Consider the following 22,553-nt stretch of genomic DNA (forward strand, 5'->3'; position numbering starts at 1 on the left):
TGGTCCTCTAAGATGGTGGACTTGACACAGGTCAGGAGAGAGTCAGCCTCCTGCCGGCCCTCACCCATGCTTGGTGCCGGGGCACTTTGCGGGCTACAGGGGGAGACCCAGGGCCAGCTCTGAAGCGATGCGATTCCCTCCCACCGGCCTCCTCTGGTCCTTTGTGTCTCCCTAGGAAGCCAGCTTGGCTGCAGACCCCAGTCTACGAAGCAGCAGCCCCACCTGGGAGCGGGGTGGCGGCCAGAGCAATGGTGGGAGCCCTGAAGATGCCTCATGGCTGCTGAGCGGGCTGCCCCGTCAGGGAGCAGGGCGGCGGGCATGCTGTGTGGCCTGTGGGTCCTGGTGCTGGTATCCTCAGTCCTGGCTCTGGAAGGTAAGGGGGAGGGGAGACGGGAGAACCTCCCCACCCCGACCTGCCAGGGGAGAGCCAGCACTGATGGGAAGTGGGAAAGATTCAGAAGAGGCAGGAAAGGATGAAGACACCTGAAGGGGGAAGGGAAGGGGGCGGGTTTCAGAGAAAGGCTCCCGACAGACAGCTGTGCTCCTTAGTGAATTCAAGGAGCCGGGCAGTTCTCTTTTTCCTAATGGGAATGGGGTGGGGTGAGACCTGCTGGCTGAAGGCCTGCTAACCGCGTGCCCCTTCTTATCACTGGGCAGAGGTATTGCTGGACACCACTGGAGAGACATCTGAGATTGGCTGGCTCACCTACCCACCAGGTGGGGTGAGTGTCACACTTTCATTGTGAACCCAACGCCCCCCCCCCCCCACACATCGTGTTGACAAGATGCCTGCCCGCCAGAGGAGCAGGACTTCCGGGTATCCTCAGCTGCTTTGCATGTCATTAATGCTAAGTTTCACCTGGAGGGATATGCCCCCGCCTCCCTGCGCCTTTCCAGCCTGGAGCAGCTAATGCCCTTTGTGGTCCTCCCTGCAGTGGGACGAAGTGAGTGTTCTGGATGACCAGCAACGCCTGACTCGGACCTTCGAGGCATGCCACGTGGCCGGGGCCCCTCCCGGCCCCGGGCAGGACAACTGGCTGCAGACACACTTTGTGGAGCGGCGAGGGGCCCAGAGAGCGCACATCCGGCTGCACTTCTCCGTGCGGGCCTGCTCCAGCCTGGGCGTGGCGGGGGGCACCTGCCGGGAGACCTTCACGCTTTACTACCGCCAGGCCGAGGAGCCCGACAGCTCCGACAGCATCTCGTCCTGGCACCTCAAACGCTGGACCAAGGTGGACACGATCGCGGCGGATGAGAGTTTCCCCGCCTCCTCAGCGTGGGCGGTCGGCCCGCGCGGGGCGGGGCAGCGGGCGGGGCTCCAGCTGAACGTTAAGGAGCGGAGCTTCGGGCCCTTGACCCAGCGCGGCTTCTACGTGGCCTTCCAGGACACCGGGGCCTGCCTGGCCCTCGTGGCGGTCAGGCTCTTCTCCTACGCCTGCCCCTCCATGGTCCGCGCCTTCGCCACCTTTCCTGAGACGCAGGCCAGTGGGGCCGGGGGGGCCTCCCTGGTGGCGGCCGTGGGCACCTGTGTGGCGCACGCAGAGCCCGAGGAGGATGGAGGAGGGGCCCAGGCAGGAGGCAGCCCTCCCAGGCTGCACTGTAACGGGGAGGGCAAGTGGATGGTAGCCGTCGGGGGCTGCCGCTGCCAGCCTGGGCACGAGCCTGCTCGCGGAGACAAGGCCTGCCAAGGTGAGACCCCCGCGCCCTTGCACTCGCCCCTCACCTTTGGGATCCTCTCCTGAACGAGCCCACACTTCATTTTGTCCCCAGGAGGTCAGGAATAAGTTATCTTAGGAAAGGACGCCTGTTTTCTCCAGATTTATTTCCTAAAGCGCACAGCCTTGCTCTCAGCAACCCATCTGAACCTTCCACAGCGATTGCTGGGGGTCCTAGGGCTGCAGGCCTAAGAAGGGATGGAGATGAAAGGACTTAAGCTCCTAGGCTGTCTTGGAATGGGGTCCTTTGTCCGCATTTGCCAGCTAGCTGGGGGTGGTTCACCCCAGGGCCAGGTGACCAGGAGGCAGGTAGAAGGCCGCGGATGCAGCTGTAAAGGAAGATGCTGCGGCGGAGGGAGGATCTGCGGTCGAGCCAGGCGGCTGCATCTGGCGCTTGCTCTGCTGTAGCCCCGACCACACCTCACTTTTTCCGTCAATGGAAACGTAATTCCGTGCCAGCAAAAAGGCAGACGTCTGGCTGAGGGAGGGAGAGAGGGGAGAGAGGGTGACGAGGAGATAGATCTCGGAAGGCTGGGAGGATGGCTGTGTGCGGGTGTGGGGGGCTCAGGAGGGGATGGACAGGGGGGGCCTGAGGCCTCTACCCTCCTCTGCCCCTCAGCCTGCCCCAGGGGGTCCTACAAGGCCTCAGCTGGGAATGCCCCCTGCTCACCGTGCCCTGCCCGCAGCCTCGCCCCTGACCCTGCGGCCCCTGCGTGCCCCTGCCTGGAGGGCTTCTACCGGGCCAGCTCCGACCCCCCAGAGGCCCCCTGCACTGGTGAGTTCCCCCACTCCTCCCCCGACCCCGGCCCCAGGGATGGGCGTGGGATGGGAGTGGGACCAGGAGAGGGAGAGCCTGGAGGGCAACACGGGGCAGCTGGGGTTGAGCCTGGAGGGCAACGAGGGGCAGCTGGGGTTGAGCCTGGAGGGCAACACGGGGCAGCTGGGGTTGAGCCTGGAGGGCAACGAGGGGCAGCTGGGGTAGAGCCTGGAGGGCAACGAGGGGCAGCTGGGGTTGAGCCTGGAGGGCAACGAGGGGCAGCTGGTTTGCATTTGCAGTGACTTCTTTCTCCTGTGTCCTTGCTTTTCTTCCCCGCCTCCTTCCCCCACCTCGCCCACCTCCTTCCTCTCTCGCCCCATCTGCCTTCTCTGCTTTCCTCTGCTTTCCCCTGCTTTCTGTTTCCTCCCTCCGGGCCGTCCTCCCTCCCCTGCCTCCTTCCTTCCCCAATCACCCCCGCCCCACGACTCCCGTCTTCCGGGCCCTTCCCTGCCCTGCACATGCCCTCCCCAGCGCCCCCGTCGGCCCCTCAGGAGCTGTGGTTTGAGGTGCAGGGCCCTGTGCTCATGCTGCACTGGCGCCTGCCTCAGGAGCTGGGGGGACGCGGGGACCTGCTCTTCAACGTCGTGTGCAAGGAGTGTGGAGCGGGCGGCAAGGGCGCTTGTCGCCGCTGCAGGGATGAGGTGCATTTCGACCCCCGCCAGAGGGGCCTGACTGAGAGCCGCGTGCTCGTTGGGGGGCTCCGGGCACACGTGCCCTACATCTTGGAGGTGCAGGCCGTCAACGGGGTGTCGGAGCTCAGCCCCGACCCTCCCCAGGCTGCAGCCATCAATGTCAGCACCAGCTACGCAGGTGAGCCTCGCCCTCCCCTGAGCTGCCAGTCACCTCCCTAGAACCCTCTCCCGCTCTCCCGACCCTGGAGGCCGCCGCTAACCCCCCACTCCAGTTCCCTCCGCAGTCCCTGCTGTGCACCAGGTGAGCCGGGCCTCCAGCAGCATCACCGTGTCCTGGCCACAGCCCGACCAGACCAACGGGAACATCCTGGACTATCAGCTCCGCTACTATGACCAGGTGGGGAGCAGAGGGGCGCCCGGCGGGGATGGTGGGAGCCGGAAGTGCTCCGCAGCGGGGCTGGAGGTGGGGAGACAGGGGAGGCGCCTCGGAGCCCTGCCGCAGGGGCTGCGAGGGGCGTGGGTAGGAGCAGGGGGCGAGGGGCCCCCACAGCTGGCAGGGAGTGAGCGGCTGTCACCCCCAGGCAGAAGATGAATCCCACTCCTTCATCCTGACCAGCGAGACCAACACGGCCACCGTGACCCAGCTGAGCCCTGGCCACATCTATGGCTTCCAGGTGCGGGCACGGACGGCCGCAGGCCACGGCCCGTACGGGGGCAAGGTCTACTTCCAGACGCTGCCTCAAGGTGAGAGGAGGTCTGGACGGGGCGGGGGCGGCCCAAGGCATAGTGAGGAGGGGTCCAGGAACCATCCAGGCCTTGAACCTTCACCCCAAACCCTCCAGGCCGGGAGAGTGGCTGCCCACCGACCTTCGGGGCTGTGTGGGGAAGTGGGTGCTCGCGGGGCGGTGTGTGAGATCTCTCACACCTGTGACTCTGGGTGGCTGGTTCTCCAGGTGAGCTGTCCGCCCAGCTTCCTGAGAGACTATCCTTGGTGGTTGGGTCCATCCTGGGGGCGCTGGTCTTCCTCCTGCTGGCGGCCATCACCGTGCTGGCTCTCGTCTTCCAGAGGTGAGTCTCTCCCCGCCATGGCCCAGCACTGTACTCTCCAAAGCTCGGTCCCAAGCCCTGATGGCCCCGAGGTTCCCTGCAGAAGCGCCCACGAGTGTCCTCCGCCACCACCCAGCCCCCGCCCTGGGGCCCAGCTCCTTTGAGCCACTGATCCCTGGCAGGACCTTGGCCTTCGTGGGCAGACTGGGGAGGAAACGGGAGAGGGAGTGTGATTGCAGGACTCTGGTTTGTCCCCCAGGAAGCGGCGTGGAACTGGCTACACGGAGCAGCTGCAGCAGTACAGCAGCCCAGGTGTGGGTGTGGCTGGGATGGGATGGGATGGGATGGGGGCCGGGAGGGCACCAGGCAAGGCTGGGCCCCCCAGGGTTGAGGGCAGCTCCTGGGCACCGTCTTCGGCAGTGAGAGAGCGTGCCTGGGGTGCGTGGGCCGCCCGCCTGCACACCTCCTCGTAATGGACCCCGTGTGCCTGCAGGGCTCGGGGTGAAGTACTACGTCGACCCCTCCACCTACGAGGACCCCTGCCAGGCCATCCGAGAATTCGCACGGGAGGTCGATCCCACGTACATGAAGATCGAGGAGGTCATTGGAGCAGGTATGGCAGAGGGAGGGCACGGAAGGGGTCCCAGCAGGGTCCCTCCTAAACAGGGCAGGACACTGAGTCCTGCCTGGAGACCCCCCAGCCTACACCTGCTCTCCCAGGCTCCTTCGGGGAGGTGCGCCGGGGCCGCCTGCAGCCCCGGGGACGGCGGGAGCAGGCCGTGGCCATCCAGGCCCTGTGGAGCGGAGGCGCCGAGAGCCTGCAGATGGCCTTCCTAGGCCAGGCCGCAGTGCTGGGCCAGTTTCAGCACCCCAACATCCTGCGGCTGGAGGGCGTGGTCACCAAGAGCCGGCCCCTCATGGTGGTGACGGAGCTCATGGAGCTGGGCCCCCTGGACAGCTTCCTGAGGGTCAGTCAGGCTGGTGGCAAGGTGTGGGGGGCGGCTCGGGCCGGGAAGGTGGGCAGTTCTCAACTGTCCGGGAGGCAGAGCCCTGTCTATGCGTTCACTCCCTGCTGCCCCACCTCCAGGGTCTCCGTCCTTCATTCCCAGACCGTTCGCTGATCCCCAGGTCCCTTTGCCTTTTGGTGCCAGTGTCTCTGCGTGATGTGCCGAGGTCCCCCACCCCTTGGCTGACCTCTGCCCCCCCATCCTACAGCAGCGGGAGGGCCAGTTCAGCAGCCTGCAGCTGGTGGCCATGCAGCGGGGCGTGGCCGCCGCCATGCACTACCTGTCCAGCTTCGCCTTCGTCCACCGTGCACTCTCTGCCCACAGTGTGCTGGTGAACAGCCACCTAGTGTGCAAAGTGGCTCGTCTTGGCCACAGTCCTCAGGTGAGAGCACAGCCTCGGGGCCCCGCATCCCTCGGGGGGCGCCGGAGGCTGAGCTGGAACTGGGGCGGTGGATGCCTCAGGTGGTGTATCTTAGTGTCTGAAGGGGCAGAGCTCACCTGTGGGATGGAGGGATTTCAGGGACTGAGGACACTGGGGAAGAAAGGGGACTGGGAGGGTGGGAGTCCTAGAACCACCTCCTGCCCTTCCCTAATGCTGACTCGTGTCAGAGCCGCTGGGTACAAGTCGTGAACACGCCACCCTCGAGCTCTGTGACTTTGCGCAAGTTTGTGCTTCTCGATGCTGCAGCCTTTGCGTCTGCAAAATGAAGATAACGGCGTCTCTGCTCCAGGGTTGTTACGGGATTAAACGAGAGGCTTGATGTGAAACCCTTGACGCATATCTGAGCCCGTAGTAGCTGATCAATAGCTAGGACCACGGCTCTGATTATTGCTCTTGTTACTTTCAACCCCACCCCTCAGGGCCCAAGCTGTATGCTTCGCTGGGCAGCCCCAGAGGTCATTGCACACGGGAAACATACAACATCCAGCGACGTCTGGAGCTTTGGGATAGTGATGTGGGAAGTGATGAGTTACGGGGAACGGCCCTACTGGGACATGCGTGACCAGGAGGTGAGCTCTTGACCTAGACACTGCCGATTCCCCACCGCTATCCCTCCAGCCCACCAGCCTTCACAGACTCACACATTCCAAGCCCTCCATTCGTGGCTCTCATTTTCCGTATCTTTTAAGTTCCTTTCCAACCTCATGGTTACCTGACAATACACTCCTTTCCACTAGCAATAGCCTCCGAGCACCATGTGCGTCCTCTAACCCCCAGGTACTAAATGCAATAGAGCAGGAGTTCCGGCTGCCCCCGCCTCCAGGCTGTCCACCTGGACTACACCTGCTTATGCTGGACACTTGGCAGAAGGATCGTACCCAGCGACCTCACTTTGACCAGCTGGTGGCTGCGTTTGACAAGATGATCCGCAAGCCAGACACTCTGCAGGGAGCAGAGCACTCCGGCGGGAGCCCCAGGGACAGGTCTGGAGCTTGGGACTAAAGCGTGGGAAAGCCAGGGAGGGATGAGGCAAACCCAAAAGAAAACTGAGGCGAAGGGGCCTAGGATGAAGAGGGGACATTGACCTGCCTGCCCCTCCCCCTCAGACCTTCCCAGGCCCTTCTGAACCCCGTGGCCCTGGACTTTCCCTCTCTGGACTCCCCCCAGGCCTGGCTCTCGGCCATCGGCCTGGAGTGCTACCAGGACAGCTTCTCCCAGTCTGGCCTCCACACCTTCAGTGACGTGGCTCAGCTCAGCCTGGAGTAAGCAGGGAGAGGTGGGGGAGGGGAGCCCAGGCCCCAGGGCAGGGGTGGCGCCTGGGATCTTGGAGACACTGGCCCCGATTTAATCCACTCCTTCCCCACCAGAGACCTGCCAACCCTGGGCATCACCCTGGCCGGCCACCAGAAGAAGCTGCTACACCACATCCAGCTCCTGCAGCAGCACCTGAGGCCGCCGGGCTCTGTGGAGGTCTGAGCCCCGGGCAGAGAGCGGTGAACTGAGAATGCCCGTGACCCAGTCCTGGACGCAGGTCCAAGGAGGACATGGGAGATGTGGCCACCGTGAGAAGCGCCCGCCTGCCACGCTAAACCCGCGCCTGGGGACGCCTCACTCCCTGGTCCTCTGCCCCTCCACCGCCCTCCCCCACATTAAAGGGAAAGAAGGGATTTTTGCAAGTTGGAGGTGTGGTGAGGCCTCGGTCTGCAGGGAAGGGGTGGGAAGGCCTTGGAGCAGAGAGGCAGGGCCAGGAAGACCACACCGCAGAGGAGGGTACACAAGGACAGCAGGAAGGACTTTACTGGAAGGTAGGAGGTGGCTTCCCCACCAGGCGGTACCCATCCCCTCATCACACCTTTCCCCAGCCTCCTCCACTGTCTGCAGCTGTGACACCGGGGTGGAGATCAGTGCCCGAGGCAGCAAGCCTTAAAGTGCTTGGCTCAGACAGTTCAGCCGCCAGGGTGGGTGAAGCTGGGTCCTTATTCGCGCTGGGCCCTGTGCTTCCCATGAGGCGTGGGCCTGTTCCTTGGTTTCCCTTTATTGTGTTCTACCCTCTGGACCTGGCAGATGAGAGGTCTAGGCTTTGCTTCTTGATGCTGCTGGGCACCAGTGTGGGCGGAGACACTCAGATCTGGTACTCCCAGCACTGCCCGTCCTCCAGAGCCATGGTCATCGTCCCCCTCCCCTCTCTCCGGGTCGCTTCCCGCAGTCTCTCCCAGTTCATGCTGCTGCTGCGGGAAGTACTTCGAGACACCGAGGGGGCAGGAAGGGACAGGTGGGGGCCGCCCAGCCCCCGTCCTTCCATGTCATCTTCGGAGCCTGGGTTGCAGAAGGCCTGCGCATAGCGCCGGACGCGCTGCCGGTTGAGATCCTGTCTGTCTTCCACCCTGGCGGCGGGGAAGGAAGAGTTGGAGAGGCTGACCTTGGACCAGCCCTTGTCTCCTGGCCCCGCCCAACCCTACTGCTGGTGCCCTTTTCCCTTGTCTGCAGCCGGAGTGGGCACAGGGGGTGCCAGGCCTCGGGAAGCAGCACAGAGTTGAGTCCAGCAGCTCTGGGGATGCTTTCAGGGCCCAGGGGCCTAGCAGGCCCCTTTCTCCCAGCGAGGCCTGAAGCCTAGGGAGCACACAGGCCTGCACAGGGTCCCTGGGGGCAGGAGGTTGAGCAGCGGGACGCCAGCCCCCGCTGTCACTCACCGCAGGAACCAACGGTCCCCCAGCCCGAACTTGCGCCCGCAGATCCCGGAGCGAGGCCACAGGCAGCGCGGCAGCTTCTTTTCCAGCATCACTGTGGTGGCCACGACCTGCGTGTGGGGACAGAAGAGGACGAAATCAGAGGCTGGGTGCAGACCAGGAGAGGAGAGGACGCCAGGCAGAGGGAAAACAGTTGAGCAACATCTGGGAAACTCATGGTTTCCCAGAGGTGACAACCCGCCTGAGGTGGGGACGGCAGCGGCAGCTTTGTCAGCTCTCTTCCGCGGGAGAGAGTGGATGGGCCTTGAGCCCTACAGCACTTCACCCGTGACCTGACATCCGGGCCAGGCTGGTCCTGCAGCAGGTGGGGAGCCCTTGCTCCAAGGAGACAGGGAGGAGGGCAGAGCAAAGAGAAAGGGTCTGCAGGGCTGCAGAATATTTTGACCCTACAGGTGTAAAGGCCACTTAGAAACACAAACATCTTGCAGAGAAATCTCATATCAATACGTTCGCATGGAAAAAAATATTTTCATCAGCAAACCCTGTTTAGCCAGCTTACGGGTTTTTTTTTAACTCCGTTTTCTACACAACACAGTTAGATGCCATCCAATTTGAGGGATTTCCATTTATTTTGCTGAAATTATTTTTGTTGAGATAAATTATTTTGTATTTTTAAATGATGATTTGATCCAATTCGTTCTTTTGTCCCCATCACAATTACCTGACTGAAGATACTTTCTGCTATATAGGGAGTTTGTGTGGCATTACTTTTAACAGGTCCAATTTTTCTGGGTCAGATTTTGAAGACTTAACTATTGCCAGAAAGATGTGATACTCCAGCTTTTTTATTCAATAACAAAATTTACTGAATGCTGTAGTAGCCACTACTGAGCGTCATTTCTTGATGATTCTAGAAAAGACAGATTTGACTTTTTGAGAAAACTGAGGAATTCTTTTCAGCGATTCCAGTATTGCTCAGTCGCATTGCTAATCCAGTTCTGTGCACGTTGCATAATCTGTACTGTGCGCTAACCGTCCAAACCTATGTTGGGGGTCAAAATATCCGGCCTCTGAGTTTGGCCCCCCCACCCCGTCCTTGGCAGGAAGGGAATGGCTTGCACTACCCCTCCCAGCCACCAGGGGGCGCTCACCTGGGCCCTCCAGAGCTCGTCCCGCTCGTGGGCCACGCGCCAGTGAGTGTCACCCATCATAGCGATGAGGAGGTTGAGCATGAGAAGAGCGGCAATGATGGCGAAGGCAGCGTAGGTGACGCTGTACATGAAGGGCAGATCTACGGTGTAGTTGGCAGGGCCATCAATGATGGTGAGGAACAGCTCGAAGGTGCTGAACAGCGCCATGGGGTAACTGTAGAAATGGCCCAGCTCGTTAGGGTCCTCTGTCTGGAAGATGATAAAGAAGGCTGCTCCACCGCAGGGGGTGAGAGTTACATGTGAATAAACCGTAGCCAGCTCTTTGCTGCCCATTTCAGTGCTGTTTTCCCTTCCTCTCCACCACCACCATCCCAGCCCTGCCTCACTCCGCACTTTGGGTTCTTTCATTCCCTTAGTTTCCATATGGCTCACCCTCCTGATCCCGAGAGCCACCGCCCCCTAACACTCCTGAGGGACAGCCCATCCTTAGATCCTACAGCCTCCTCTTACCTCTGCCTGCCTTCCCACCTCCCCCTCCCCCGCCCCCCACCAAGTCTATCCAGAGGTATTCTGTGCTATCTAGTTTCCTCCAGCCCAGGGCTCCCATCGGAGACGACGTACCTGAGGCAAAGCCCAGGATGACCACAGCCATCAGCCAGCAGAACCTCATCAGGTCGCCAAAAATCATCTAGACGGAGGGGAGGGAAGGGAGGACAGCTGCGCATCAATCCCTTGAGCAAATGCCCCTCCCAGCCTCTAAGAGGTCTAACCCTGAGACGTCTAACAGCTCCACCCCTCTCCCATAGGGTTGGCAAACTGGCCTGCTGGCCACATCTACTTGGTCAGTTGCGGTTGGCCCTTGAACAAGAATTTTACATGTTTGAAGGATTGAAAAACATTTTAAAGGAGGAAGAGAAAAAACGAGAAGAAAATCAAACAGATTATATGTGGCTCTCCGAGCCTGAGACCTCTGTTATCTGACCCTTTACAGAAATGTTTGCAGCCCCTGCTCTAGGACCTTTCTCTAGAAAGCTCAGGGGGCAGCACAGACCTTCTGGATCATGACGGTGAAGGGGCCCAGCATCTGGAATCCTCGGGCAAAGTACATGACGTTGCACCAGCCCAGCACCAGGGCGAAGGACATGGGTACCACCTCCCCGTTGGTGTTGGTGAGCCTCATCACCATGGTTACCAGCACCATGCAGGCATAGGTGATGCTGGGGGGAGAGCAGAGAGGGGGTGATGAGAGCGAGACTGGGATGACCCTGGGGGTCCAAGAGCAAGGGGGTGATGGAAATGGTGCCCACACACTCAGGTTCAACCTCTGTAAGCTCGATACACAGGGTCACACACACATCAGAGAGGGGCCTCTGGCGTTCTCCAGAGGTTAGGGATCCGGGGAGTAAAACTACAGCCTTGGTGAGGAAAGGGACGGGGGTGAGAGGAAGGAGGCTCACAAGAGCACGTGGAATGGTCCTCCAAGGATGGTCTGTCCAAAGAAGCGAGTGACCCCCACGCGGAAGATGTCTGGAATCTGGAGAGAGACCAGGAAGACACGAAGGCCCTTGGAGACTGAGGCTCGGGCTGGATCCCCACGGCAGACAGCCTCACCCCCGGATCCCGACCACAACACACCTCTATGAGCAGAATGATCACAGCTCCGAAGACGGACACCAGCTCCCCCACCAGTCGGAGGTGATCCTCGGGGGTCACATAGGCCTCCTGAGGGGAGAGACGTGGTCAGAGGACTCGGGGCTTCCCAGCCTGCCCCTGGGTACAAGTCAGCGTCCTCGTCTAGGGTCACAAACCAGTCAGATTCTTTTTAACCTGTTAAGGTTGGCGCTCTCAAACTCTGCTCTGAGAGCATCGGTATGTTTCTGTGTGCATGTATTTTGAATTTGTGCCTGTGTATTTGAGACTTAAGCGAGGGAGAAACATGGGTGGTAAGACGGGAACGTGATTCACGTGGAAGAAAGGGCACAGAGCTGGATCCCGCCTGAAGCTCTGCTGCTCCTAGGGCGTCACCTGAAGTAGCTTCTGCTGTAGGACGGTATTGTCCCGGGGGTCAGTTTGGTTGTGGGTCCTGGGATTGAGGGGGCGGTAGACACAGCACGTGGTAAAGCAGACCAGGTACAGCAGGTATATGGCAGCCAGCACGCAGAAGTATGGCCACCCATATCTCTTCCACTTGAGGTTCACCAGCTCCTTCACTGGCGTCTGGTCCAGGATCTGGCGAGCCTGCAGCAGAACAAGAGGAGAGCGAGCAGCTCGGAGACCCTGACTCCCCTCCCCCGCTGCTCCCTACCCTGAAGACCACACCCCCTCCTCCCCCCTCCCGGTACCCCGCACCTCCCGCTTCTTGGAGGTGACGATCAGCTCCAGCAGGGACTGCTCCTCCCCTGAGGAGTCGATCTCTGTGAGGTCGTAGAGAGTGGAGGTCAGCGGCCCGCACGTCCACTGGATGTGCTTCCGCTTCTGCATCAGGTGCTGGAACATCTAAGGTTGGGGGTGCAGGAGCAAGCAAAGGGGACGGTCACAGGGTGTGGCTGGGAAGCTTGCCCAGAGCACAGCACCCTGAAAGGGTGCGCGCTGTTTACTCAAAGACCACAGCCTTGCGGGCAAAAGAACCCATCTTCCTGCCAGCCTCCAAGTTCATCCTCTTCCCCCCTAACTCCCTCTAGAGCTTGGAAACAAGAGGTGAGAGGATGCAGGGCTGCTGCTTGTGGGCTGGAAGGACAAGAGGACGTGGGCATTTCAGACCACTCCAGGGTGGGATCTAGACCCTGTAAGTCCCCAACAACTCAGGGGAGAGAAAGTGGGCAAGAAAGAGAGACAGGGGCTGCGGAAGAAATTCCAACTGAAGCTGAAAACGGGACCTCAGCATCGGGGATAACTGGTGACAGATCTACTTCCTCAAAGGGCCAGAAACGTAAGATGAAGGTCAGGAGAAGGACACGGGGGGGGGGCTGGGGGCGGGTCCCTCACCGTGGTGTTGCCCTCCACTCCAGCCAGCTTGAAGGGGGTGAGGCCCTGGTGATTGGGCACGAGGTCCAGGGACTGCAGGTGGTCCCGGTGCCCGTCGTAGGACAGCAGCAGGTTGTACATCTGGCAGGCAAAGGTTTTGCTGGGCTGGAGGACGAGGATGTGCAACACTGTGTTTCCTGGGGGAGGACACGGGCTGTCACGTGGCCACCGGGACTGGAGTCCCTGATGCTCCCCATGACCCCCCCCACCCCCCGCGCCCGGGTGGACCTGAGGGCTGTCCCGGCCCCTCCTCTGCAACCCAGCTCCCCCTCCAGCCCGGCTCTCACCCAGGGAGTCCTGGGCCCGGATGTCAGCGCCGTGCTCAATGAGCAGCCTCACGGTCTCCTCGCTGCCCATGCAGGCCGCAAAGGACAAAGGGTGCTCCCCTGGGGGTGCAGAGGGCCCCGTGGCTTGAGGGTGCAGGCTGGGATGGGCAGTCTCTCCAGGGGACTGCCTCTCCCTCCCCACATCTCAGCTCTGGGCCTGGGGACGCTTGTCAGCAGAACCAGAGGCGGGGACGGTGCAGGGGGCCCTGCGTCGGGGGCTGGCTCTGACCTTCAGCCTGAGGAGGGCGGACCCCTCCCAGCTTCCCCCGGCATGGAGCCCCCGCAGCCTGCCCTCCCTTTGCTCTTGGCCCCCTCCCCACCCTCCCAGCCCTGGCCCTGGCTCTCACCAAAGTAGAGGAGGTTGTGGGGACTGAGGCAGAACGCTGAGCCTACCGCCCTTGCAGAGACGCTGGCCCCGTGGGCGAGCAGGGCTTTCACCAAGTTCACGTTCTGGTTCATGATGGCCATGTGCAGTGCCGTCTGACCTGGACAAGAGAGCTCTTGTCATGGGGTGTGTCTCCAGGATCCTGCAGGGGGTCCCTCCCGTAACTCCACAGGGTCCTCTTCACTAGGGCAGCCTTCAGCGGGGAGGATGGGGTGGGGGTTCCCAGGGGATCCAGCTGCCGCCTGCCTCTTCCCACTCTAGGCCTTTCCATCTCAGGGGTGGTGCTCGAATGAGCTACACTGAGGATGCTGAGAAAGAAGGGACATGAAGAGGGGGGTAAAGAGGAGGGGGGCTCACGTTCCCTCTTGGTTTCCCCAAATTATCCACCACCAGGACTGCCCTGAAACAGTGAGCTGGTCGCTCCTCCCTCCGTTCTGAGCCCCTTGGCCTCTCACCTTCATACAGCTCAGAGGTAATGGGCTCGTCGACCAGCTCCGGGGCGGCCTCCATCAGCACGATGGCGGCCTCCAGGTGGTCATAGAGGGCCGCCACGTGCAGCGCCGTCTCCCCCAGGGCTCCTGACGTTGACAGAAAGAGTCACATGGCTTTGCTGGAGCAGGGGAATGGGGACTGGAGAGACTTGGGGCCCACGGCAGAAGGTCCCGGGGCTGTACTGGCAGGAGGCTGGTGGAGGGCGAGCGCGTGCACAGGGCTGACCCGGGGGGAGAGGCGCCGTACCTTTCTGGTGGACATCGCAGGCTTCATATTTGAGCAGCTTGACGAGAGCCTGGATATCGTTCTCTTTGGCAGCTGTGAGGAGAGGAGACTCCCAGATCCTACAAGGGAGGGGAGCAGGTCCGCTTGTGGAGCCAGGTCTGTCATACCCCTCGGTGGCAACGAATTCCAAGGGTCCTCATCCAGAGAGGTGGGGCCGTCGGGGGAGGGGGGGAAGCGCCGCCTGATCTCTCTTTCTCTGACCCGTTAGTTAACCCAAAGCAACTTCTTCCCCCTTTAGCTTGAGTGGGAGAATGTCAGGAACTGCCTTCCTTTCCCCTGGGCGCTGTGACCGTGTGAGTGAGTGAGTGAGTGAGTGAGTGAGTGAGTGAGTGAGTGAGTGTGTGTGTGTGTGTGTGTGTGTGTGTGTGTGTGTGTGATCTGTGCACCTGGCTTATAGAGGGAGGAGTTTCAGTTAAAATGCTCATTCACCTCCTGACCTATTGACCTCTGGAGGACCCCTGTTTGAGCTTCACTCAAAGCCTTGAGATTACTCTCCAAGATAAGCTTTGTTTTCATGGACTAAGGGTACAAGGAATTCCTTCCTCACATTTGCGGAGGAGGCTGACACGTAGAAGCTGGCAGATTTTCCTCCTGTTGTGTGATGCTCGTTTTTTTTTTGCGGTACGCGGGCCTCTCACTGTTGTGGCCCCTCCCGTTGCGGAGCACAGGCTCCGGACGCGCAGGCTCAGCGGCCACGGCTCACGGGCCCAGCCGCTCCGCGGCACGTGGGATCCTCCCGGACCGGGGCACGAACCCGCGTCCCCCGCGTCGGCAGGCGGACTCTCAGCCCTGGATGCTCGCCTCTTTAGACCTCGGCAAAACCCTTTGATTCTGGCACTTTCCTTCCTACAACAGCATATCTGGGGGTCAATCGAGAAGCAACCGTGGGTCCTTTTTTTCCTTTTGGCCCCTACATCACATTACAGTCTCTCCCTACTTTCTGCTTCTCACTTGTTTTAGGCAAAGGATCATCTTCTTTGACTTTCCAGTCTTACACCTACAACGAACTAAAAAACCTTTTGTAATATCAAAACTTAGCCCAACTAAGACACACGGGGTCCCTTTTATTTAATTTTCTCTCCTGGCCCAGAACGACTTGGTCTTTCTACGGGAGTGAATGAAATAACGTTATTTACCCACAGATGGCCAGTTATGTGAACAGGAGTTCATACACCGAAGAACCCATAGTAGCAGGAAATCGACTCCACGAGCTGGGGGTGAGTGGGTGCTCAGGAGAGGAGGAAAGAGCACGACACGTCCACCTCCCTGAATGCTGGCCCCAGCTCCCCGCGTCAGGCCACGCAGGCAGCCACCTGCCAATTCAACATCCCTCTCCGTTCAGTCCCTGCCCTCTCATTCCTGCTGATGCACGTCCTCATTCTCTAGGCCAGGATTAGCAAAATATCCTCTTTCCTTGCACCCCTGTTTTCCCCAATCCATTCTTCGGGATGCCACCAAGATACTCTCTCTAAACGGCAGGTGCAACCACAGTTCACAAAAGTCTGATGGCTCCTTAAACACCCAGGAGAAGAAACTCAGAAATCCTCTAGAGCCTTTGTGCAACTCCTTTTCCATGCTCTCTTCCTCTCATTGGCCCTCCACCCGGCATTTCAGCCTCACCACCCCAGGGCACACCATCCTCCCCATTCCTGTGCTATAACTCAACTCTCCTTCCACCTGGACTCTAATCCCCCACCCCGCCCTAATCACTCTGTTCTGTGCTCGCCGTGCCTGGGAATATGCCCAGCGTACGGCAGACACTCATTGCCACTATCTGTAGAAGGAGTGAATTGTAGCAATGCCAGAAAGTGGTTTGGCTTTACTGCCCTTCCTTATTATCTCCATCAGGCCGCCCCCTAAGCCAACCTTAGGCAAATGTATAATCTAAGTAAAAAATAGTATGCTTGGTATGCGCACACAGCTGCAAAACAAGTTTGTTACACCTTCCACCCCCCCACCCCCATCAGCCCTACTATCACCACTACCTTTCCCAACAATTTGCCCAAAGCCCCCCTTTATGTATGTTGTAAAGCAAGCAGTATTCCCCAACACACACACACACACACCCCCCCCCCACACACACAGCAGGAAGTTTTCCACCCTCTCCTCTGGCCTTACTTTCATTTTAGCATTTTCACTGTGTTCTGTGATTAGCATCTGTCTCTTCCTCTACACTAGGGGCCCTTGAGGTCAGAGATCAGCCACTTTCTCATCTTTGTAAACTTTCTCTGCCCCCCTCCAGTTAGCTTCTAGTTTTTGCCCCATTTTGACTGAAGGTTAATGGCAAAGCTAGGAATAAGTCCAAGGGGGCTTCTGACCCAAGCGCAGAGTCTCCTCCCTGCTTCCTAAGACGTGAGGGAGGAGGCTAGTCAGTGGCAGCCCCAAAGATGTCCCCCTTGGTCCTGACACACCTCTGATGCCCATAAATGTCTCTCCCAAACCTCCAGACCATACGTGTTCTGTTTCTGGCCTCTGCTGACTGCCCTACTGGCCTGGGAAGGGCAGGGAGATATTGTTCGAATGGGGCTTGCCAGATTTACCAAGTAAAAACACGAGGCTGCTCGGTTAGAGCTGAATTTTAGATACACAGAAAATAAGTTTTTAATATAAGTATCTCTCATGCAATATGTGGGCCACACATATACTAACAACTTATTTGTTGTTTATCTGAAATTCAAATTCAACTCTGTCTTGTATTTTATCTGGGAACCCCAACCAGGTTTATGGAGACCCGGCCTCCTTTGGGTGGCAAACTCCAGAATCCAGCAAAAACGGAGGGCAGTGTCTGAATGGTTCCCAGGGAAGCAGGCAGAGGCATGATTTGCAATAGCATCACAGGGCCACAAGGGGGCAGCCGAGAAAGCCCTTGCTCGCATTCTTGGCAATAAGGCAGATCCCGCCCCACTCCAACCACCTGCCTACCCTTGTGCCCCATAAGAAAGGCACAAGAGCGGACGCATCCAAAGATTCTTGTGCCTGGGAAATTAGCTTCTTCCAAAGCAACCCAGCACAGACGTTTAGATCTGGAGCAAAATCTACACATCTTCACCAGACACCTCCCTACGGCAGGAAGGAGAGACGATATTGCCAAAATGTCTTCTGATTTTAACGGTTAAATTATACTCCCTCCCTCCCAGGGGAGAGTTTCACTTTATTTAGTAGAATGCTTAACATTACTACCAGAATCTCTTACTTACAAACAGTGATTTAGAGCAGTGGTCCTTAACCAGCGGTGATCCCCTGCCGCCTCCCAAGGAACTGGTCAACGTCTGGAGACATTTTTGGTTGTCATGACTGCAGGGAGGGGTGCTACTGGCATCTAGCGGGCAGAGGGCGGGGATGCTGCTAAGATTCTTACACAAGGCAGCCTCCCGTAACAGAAAATCATCTGCCCAACACGTCAAAAGTGCCAAGGTAGCGAAACCCTGACCTTGAGGTATAATTATTCATAACCTTTTTAGGAAAGTATTTTTCACGTTAAATAGAGTAAGAAATTCCCTCTGTGTGTTTTCTTATAAATCATTAAATACTCAACTAAGAAACAAAAGGTGAAGCCTTTCAAGCACCCACTGATTAAGTATTTAATAAAAGACTTAATAAAAGAAATTAGGGAGCAGATCTGAAATTATAACGATATGAAAAGTGTTTCTGGAATTTAGAATGTCTTATTTTGCTTGACAGTTATAAAATTGAACGGTATGGTTCAGTAATGGACTGGTAGAAATGCTACTATAGGATTTCTGGCATAAAACCTAGCACACTTTCTATAGAGTAAATAAATCATTGATCTTCCCTCAGGGCTCCCTCTGGGCTCCAAGGATCTGCCACTCGCCTTTTCTCTCCGTCCCCTCAGCCCGTCCTCTCTGCCTCCATTCTTGTGGATACGTACATGTCTGTGTGCGCACTCACACGTGGACCTGCACACGTGGGTGCCGTAGGCACGAATGAAGTTTTGTATTTGGTTGCTGGGAAACAAGGCAGGATTAAGAGTGTCTAGAGAAGAATTCAAATCTGCATTTTCGAGCTAGAAAGTCCTTAGAAACCTAGTCTAATCTGTTCATGTAATCGATGGAGAAAGAAGCCTGAAGTCCCGAGGTGATTTGTCCAAACAAGTCAGAGGCAGCGCTGGGACTCCCGATGGCCATTTCTCTGTCCCTATTCTCTGTGTTAATCAGGATCCGAAGAGGGGTCAGAGCAGGTACGGGGGTCACAGGAGCCACATGTGTGGGTCCCACTGGTTTCTCCACCAGCCCCTCCTGGAGAAGCGTGCCAGCTGGGCAGGGGCGGGCCACACCATATAGAAGCCCTGACTCTGGTTCCCTGGGTGGATCCAGCTCTGATAGGCGGAAGCTCGCAACCCCTCTAACTCCTGCCGTCACTGGGACTTGCCTTTTGACTTTCCTTATGTCTTTTTTTTTTTTTTTTTTTTTTTTTTTGCGCGGTACGCGGGCCTCTCACTGTCGTGGCCTCTCCCGCTGCGGAGCACAGGCTCTGGACGCGCAGGCTCGGCGGCCATGGCTCACGGGCCCAGACGCTCCGCGGCACGTGGGATCTTCCCGGACCGGGGCACGAACCCGCGTCCCCTGCATCGGCAGGTGGACTCTCACCCACTGCGCCACCAGGGAAGCCCCCTTATGTCCTTTTTAATCACAACAGTGCCATGGGTTAAATGTGCTTTTTAGCTTCCAAAGCAGCATCTCACTTACTATCACGTTTGCTCTTTACAGCCCCGTGACACAGGCTGAATCATTCTCTCATTTTTCCGCAAAGGAAACCGAGGCAGCCATGCCAAATCCTTGCCAGAAGATCAAACAGAGTTTAAGGCAGAACGCTTGGCCGGGAACCTAGCCTCAGGCTCTCACCACTCAATTATGTGGTTCTTCTAGTTTTATGGCTCTTCCCAATTCTGCTGGCGGTGCGCGGGTGAGTTGGGGGAGCAGCTGGTGCAGTGACCACAGGTGAAGCAAAGAGCAGCCCTGAGTGGGGAGGAGGCGTGCCCTGGCCACTTGGGGCGACCTCCCTCCAGCTCAGGTTCTGGGCGACGGGATGAAGAAGCCAAAGCTCGGGAAAGTGGCTAATTCCAGACTTGGCCGCCTTTCTAGTTGCCAAAACTGCGTCCTGCATGTGGTAGATGCATGCTCCCTGCTGAGGCAGAGAGTCCTAATGTGCTGCAGCGTCCCAGCCCTTACTTTTGACAGACACGCCAGTTCACAGATATTAATACAGGGATCTATCTAAACAGAAAAGAACCCCCAGCGTTCCCTGCCTTTTGCCAACTAGTGGGAGGGGGACCATGCCAGCGAGGGGGTCGGGGGAGGGTCAGGTTAGGTAGACAGACCCTGGAAGCTGCTCAGCACACCCAACACCAACCAAAATCAGAGCCTGCACTGTCCTCCTCAAGGGTCCCATGACGCTTGTTCACAGCCTTCTTAGAACACTCGCTGAGCTCAATTTTAACCCAAGTCGATACCTACTGGTGCGTTTTGCCCATGAGAACGTGAGCTTCTTGAGGGCAGAGAATGTGTCATGTTCATTTCTGCAAACCTAGCTGAGAGTTTTACACTCCGTGTCTAGTACATTGCGTCACAGGAAATACGACGATGCAAAGCTGAGAGAGATGGTGCAGAGGAAATGAGAAAGTGACGGTTCAACCTGGATCCCAACGATATCCATTTAAGCAGAGGGAGCGGCGACGAAGACCCAAGAAGAGTCCACCAGAGAAAGAGGGATGCTGGGTTCCCCATATTCCTGGAGAGACCTGAATGGCTCCCTTCTCGCTGGACCATGCTCCACCCCCAACCCCACCCAGAGCCCCCCTCTGCTCACTCTGGGTCTGCCTCGTTCCCAGGGGGTGGGGGGATGGTAACAGGCCCCTCTCACCTGGCCACGCTGTCCTCACTCACATGGGCAGCTCACGTGTGTCTAGCTGCCCACAAATCTTCCCTTACGCTGGCTGATGGTACAGCCTTCGACACTCCCCTTCCCGGCACTTTCAGGTCCTTCTGGGCAGTATCCACCCAGAGGGGAATCAATATCCCAGGATCCTGGTGTCCGGGAAGGGGGTGGGGGGCGTCAAAAAACTGTGGAATCAGACGGGAGATCAGGAAAGGGGGAGAATCCCTCCCAGTGGTGACATCAGGCCTTCCTAGCCCAGGCCTGCCAGAGGAAAGCCCACTAGAAGTCCCTAAGGAACAGGGGCAGAAAAGACAAGGAAAGCAGCCGCGGGCTCCAGCCCGGGTCCTTCACTCTGTCTTTGCCACACATAGGCACACAGGGAGCCTCTGCCACCACTTCCAAGCCCCCAGGCCTTTCTGGGCTCCCGCCGGGCTCCCCCAGGCCCCGAGGTCCCGAGAGTGGGAAAGGGATGAATGGAACCGGTGACGGCCCGGTCTCCGACAACAATACCATTCTGTTGCCTCAAGATGTCATCCGCCAAACATGTGCTCAGCCCCCACTCTCCCAGGCCTGGGGGGAGAGAGGTGGGCAGCTGGTGTGAGAGCTGGGAAGCCAAAACTCAAAAAAGGGGCACATCTCCAACCTTGAATCCTTGAGCAAAAGAAAGAAAACCGCAGGGCCTCCAGATAGCCCCCAGCCTCCCCGGCAGGCTCAGGCAGACCCCTGCACTTGGAGGTGGAGAAGGACTCCCAGACACAAACACTTTGGACCTTCCCCTTTAAATAGACATAATATCTGTCTTCTCAGGAGCCCAGGGAAGTCCCCAGAGGAGGACTTCCTTCTAGCCTGCCAGCCCCCGGGTGGGGAGAGCACAGAGACTCCGCAGAAGAAACCACACACTGGCACGGCCTCCAGCTTTCTCGCTGCCCCTCCTCTCCAGTTCCCAACTCTAAGCTGCCATGGAGTGGGGAGGACCATCAGATGAGTTTAGGGCGGTTTCCAGGGGCTGGAAGCGACCAGTGAGATTTGCTTCGGGCTCCAACTCTAGAGCCTCTCCAATTCCTCAACCTGCATTTGACAGTGAGCTCTGAGCACATCTGGAATTTGGCCCGTTACCCATGCCCCTCTCCCCCAGCAGAGGGTAATAAATTTCAGGGCTGGGTCCCAGCTTTGCTGTCTCCATACCAACCCCCCTCTACCTGCCCCAAGAGTCTGACCCAGAGAAGGGCCTGGGTCAACGGCTGACGCAGTAAACGCAGAGGAATGAAGATTAGCAAATTCTGTCTTCTTTTGTGGTTACTAGTGCCTGCAGTTCCCTCTCTGCTCCATTCATTCATTCATTCCCACATGTGTACATATACGTACTCTGTGTTTCTGCCCGAGAGACTGTTCTAGGGGCAGGGGGTAGAGAGATAAAGCACCTCCAGGCTGCAGGTCTCTGATGCCATAATCCTTCCCAGGCCCAGCAAGGTGCCTGGCCTTCCGGGAAGTACTCACGAGAGGCTTCCCTAATTGATTGGGTCGTAAACACCTGTGTCAACACCTAGCAAACACCTGTGTCACCCCTGCCAGCCCCCTCCCCTTCCACCTGGCGTCCTGGGGAGCTAGCCCCACAGGCCAAGACCCCTGAGACCAAATGCTCCCAAGGAGTCAGGCCTGGAGGAAGTCTGCCCAGACAGAGGTGCCAAAATGGGCTTGGGGCCGGGGCGGGGGGGGGGGGGGCACACAGGAGAAGAGGGATGGGGGGAGGGGCAAGCCTGGAGGTGTAGGAGGATCCCTTTGAGGCTTACCTCTTCTGCTGGAGCAGGTTCTGCTCATCTCGCCTCTGAGCCCATGACTCCTGTCTCTGGAACCACCTACGGAACTTTCTCCACAGGCAGAGAATGTGCCCCTTCTCCCTGGGCAGCGGCAACCCCATGGAGTGTAGGGCCGGCTCCTTCGGGGGCCTGGGGCCAAGGCCAGAGCCCGCCTGGACTCAGCCCTGGGGCCACATCGGCAGCCCCTAGGGCCGGCCCGCCTTCTCCCCTAGAGGTCCCGTCTAGGGCCTCCCAGGTGCACCAGCCGGACACAGAGGCCTCCGAGTTACAGAGCTGGGTCTCCCGCCACTGGGGCTTCTCCGGCAGGAGCTCCTCCTGGGAGTAGCAGAAGCCCTGCAGACACTCCCTCACTCCTCCCAAATTACCTGAGATTTAAAGAGACAGGCCACCAGGTCTGCCTGCTGTGAGGGGCCTGGCTAAACTCCCTCTCCACCTGGGTCACTCCCACTGCCCCCAGCCAGTGCAGGGAGGGGAGGCCTGCTGAGAGAACGGAGGGGCCTCCTTGGACTTTGGGACACCCGGTGACCTTTTATAGATAGGCCTGGACAGGTCAGTCTAGCCTGAGAGACTCGAGTCAGTGAGGGAGGATGAGGGAATCAGGCAGGGCACTGGGTTTGAGGGGCCCGCGGTCCCCAGTGAACACACCTTCCTCACAGGGTCTTTGGGCCTCCCGTCCTGGAGACGCAGCTTTGCTTAATCTCTCGCCTGGCCCAGCACAGGGACATAAATACTGAAAACTCTCACTCCCCTCACCAACTTGTCCTGTAAAGGGCCAGACAGTAAGTATTCTAGGTCTTGCAAGCTGCATGCAGGCATACGGAATCTGACACA

The 22,553-nt window shown here is 58.4% G+C and overlaps 2 protein-coding genes across 2 annotated transcripts; one reads left to right on the top strand and one right to left on the bottom strand.

Annotated features, from left to right (window-relative positions):
* Nucleotides 1–216: 216 nt before the first annotated feature.
* EPHB6 (EPH receptor B6) lies at nt 217–7,136 on the top strand (the record flags this gene model as incomplete). The annotated part of the gene is made up of 16 exons (XM_082846303.1): nt 217–373; nt 658–722; nt 936–1,689; nt 2,335–2,490; nt 3,004–3,342; nt 3,437–3,561; nt 3,746–3,908; nt 4,118–4,232; nt 4,471–4,523; nt 4,705–4,824; nt 4,932–5,179; nt 5,427–5,600; nt 6,080–6,229; nt 6,438–6,643; nt 6,767–6,922; nt 7,028–7,136. Exons 1-16 carry the CDS (start codon nt 274–276, stop codon nt 7,134–7,136), a joined length of 3,033 nt encoding a protein of 1,010 aa, XP_082702429.1. The 5' UTR covers nt 217–273.
* Nucleotides 7,137–7,782: 646 nt separating this feature from the next.
* On the bottom strand, nt 7,783–21,923 carry TRPV6 (transient receptor potential cation channel subfamily V member 6; the record flags this gene model as incomplete). Its single annotated transcript, XM_082846320.1, has 15 exons — nt 21,696–21,923; nt 13,972–14,069; nt 13,689–13,811; nt 13,196–13,333; nt 12,810–12,908; nt 12,484–12,659; nt 11,848–11,994; nt 11,524–11,736; nt 11,134–11,220; nt 10,956–11,032; nt 10,550–10,715; nt 10,120–10,186; nt 9,499–9,767; nt 8,351–8,457; nt 7,783–8,044 (listed from the first exon to the last, which is right to left on the bottom strand). The coding sequence occupies exons 1-15, from the start codon at nt 21,821–21,823 to the stop codon at nt 7,783–7,785; spliced, it is 2,157 nt and encodes a 718-aa protein (XP_082702446.1). The 5' UTR covers nt 21,824–21,923.
* Nucleotides 21,924–22,553: the final 630 nt, after the last annotated feature.

This window comes from Leucopleurus acutus, assembly GCF_964270905.1.
Source record: "Leucopleurus acutus genome assembly, chromosome: 9".
In the NCBI taxonomy this organism is placed as follows: Eukaryota; Metazoa; Chordata; class Mammalia; order Artiodactyla; family Delphinidae; genus Leucopleurus; species Leucopleurus acutus.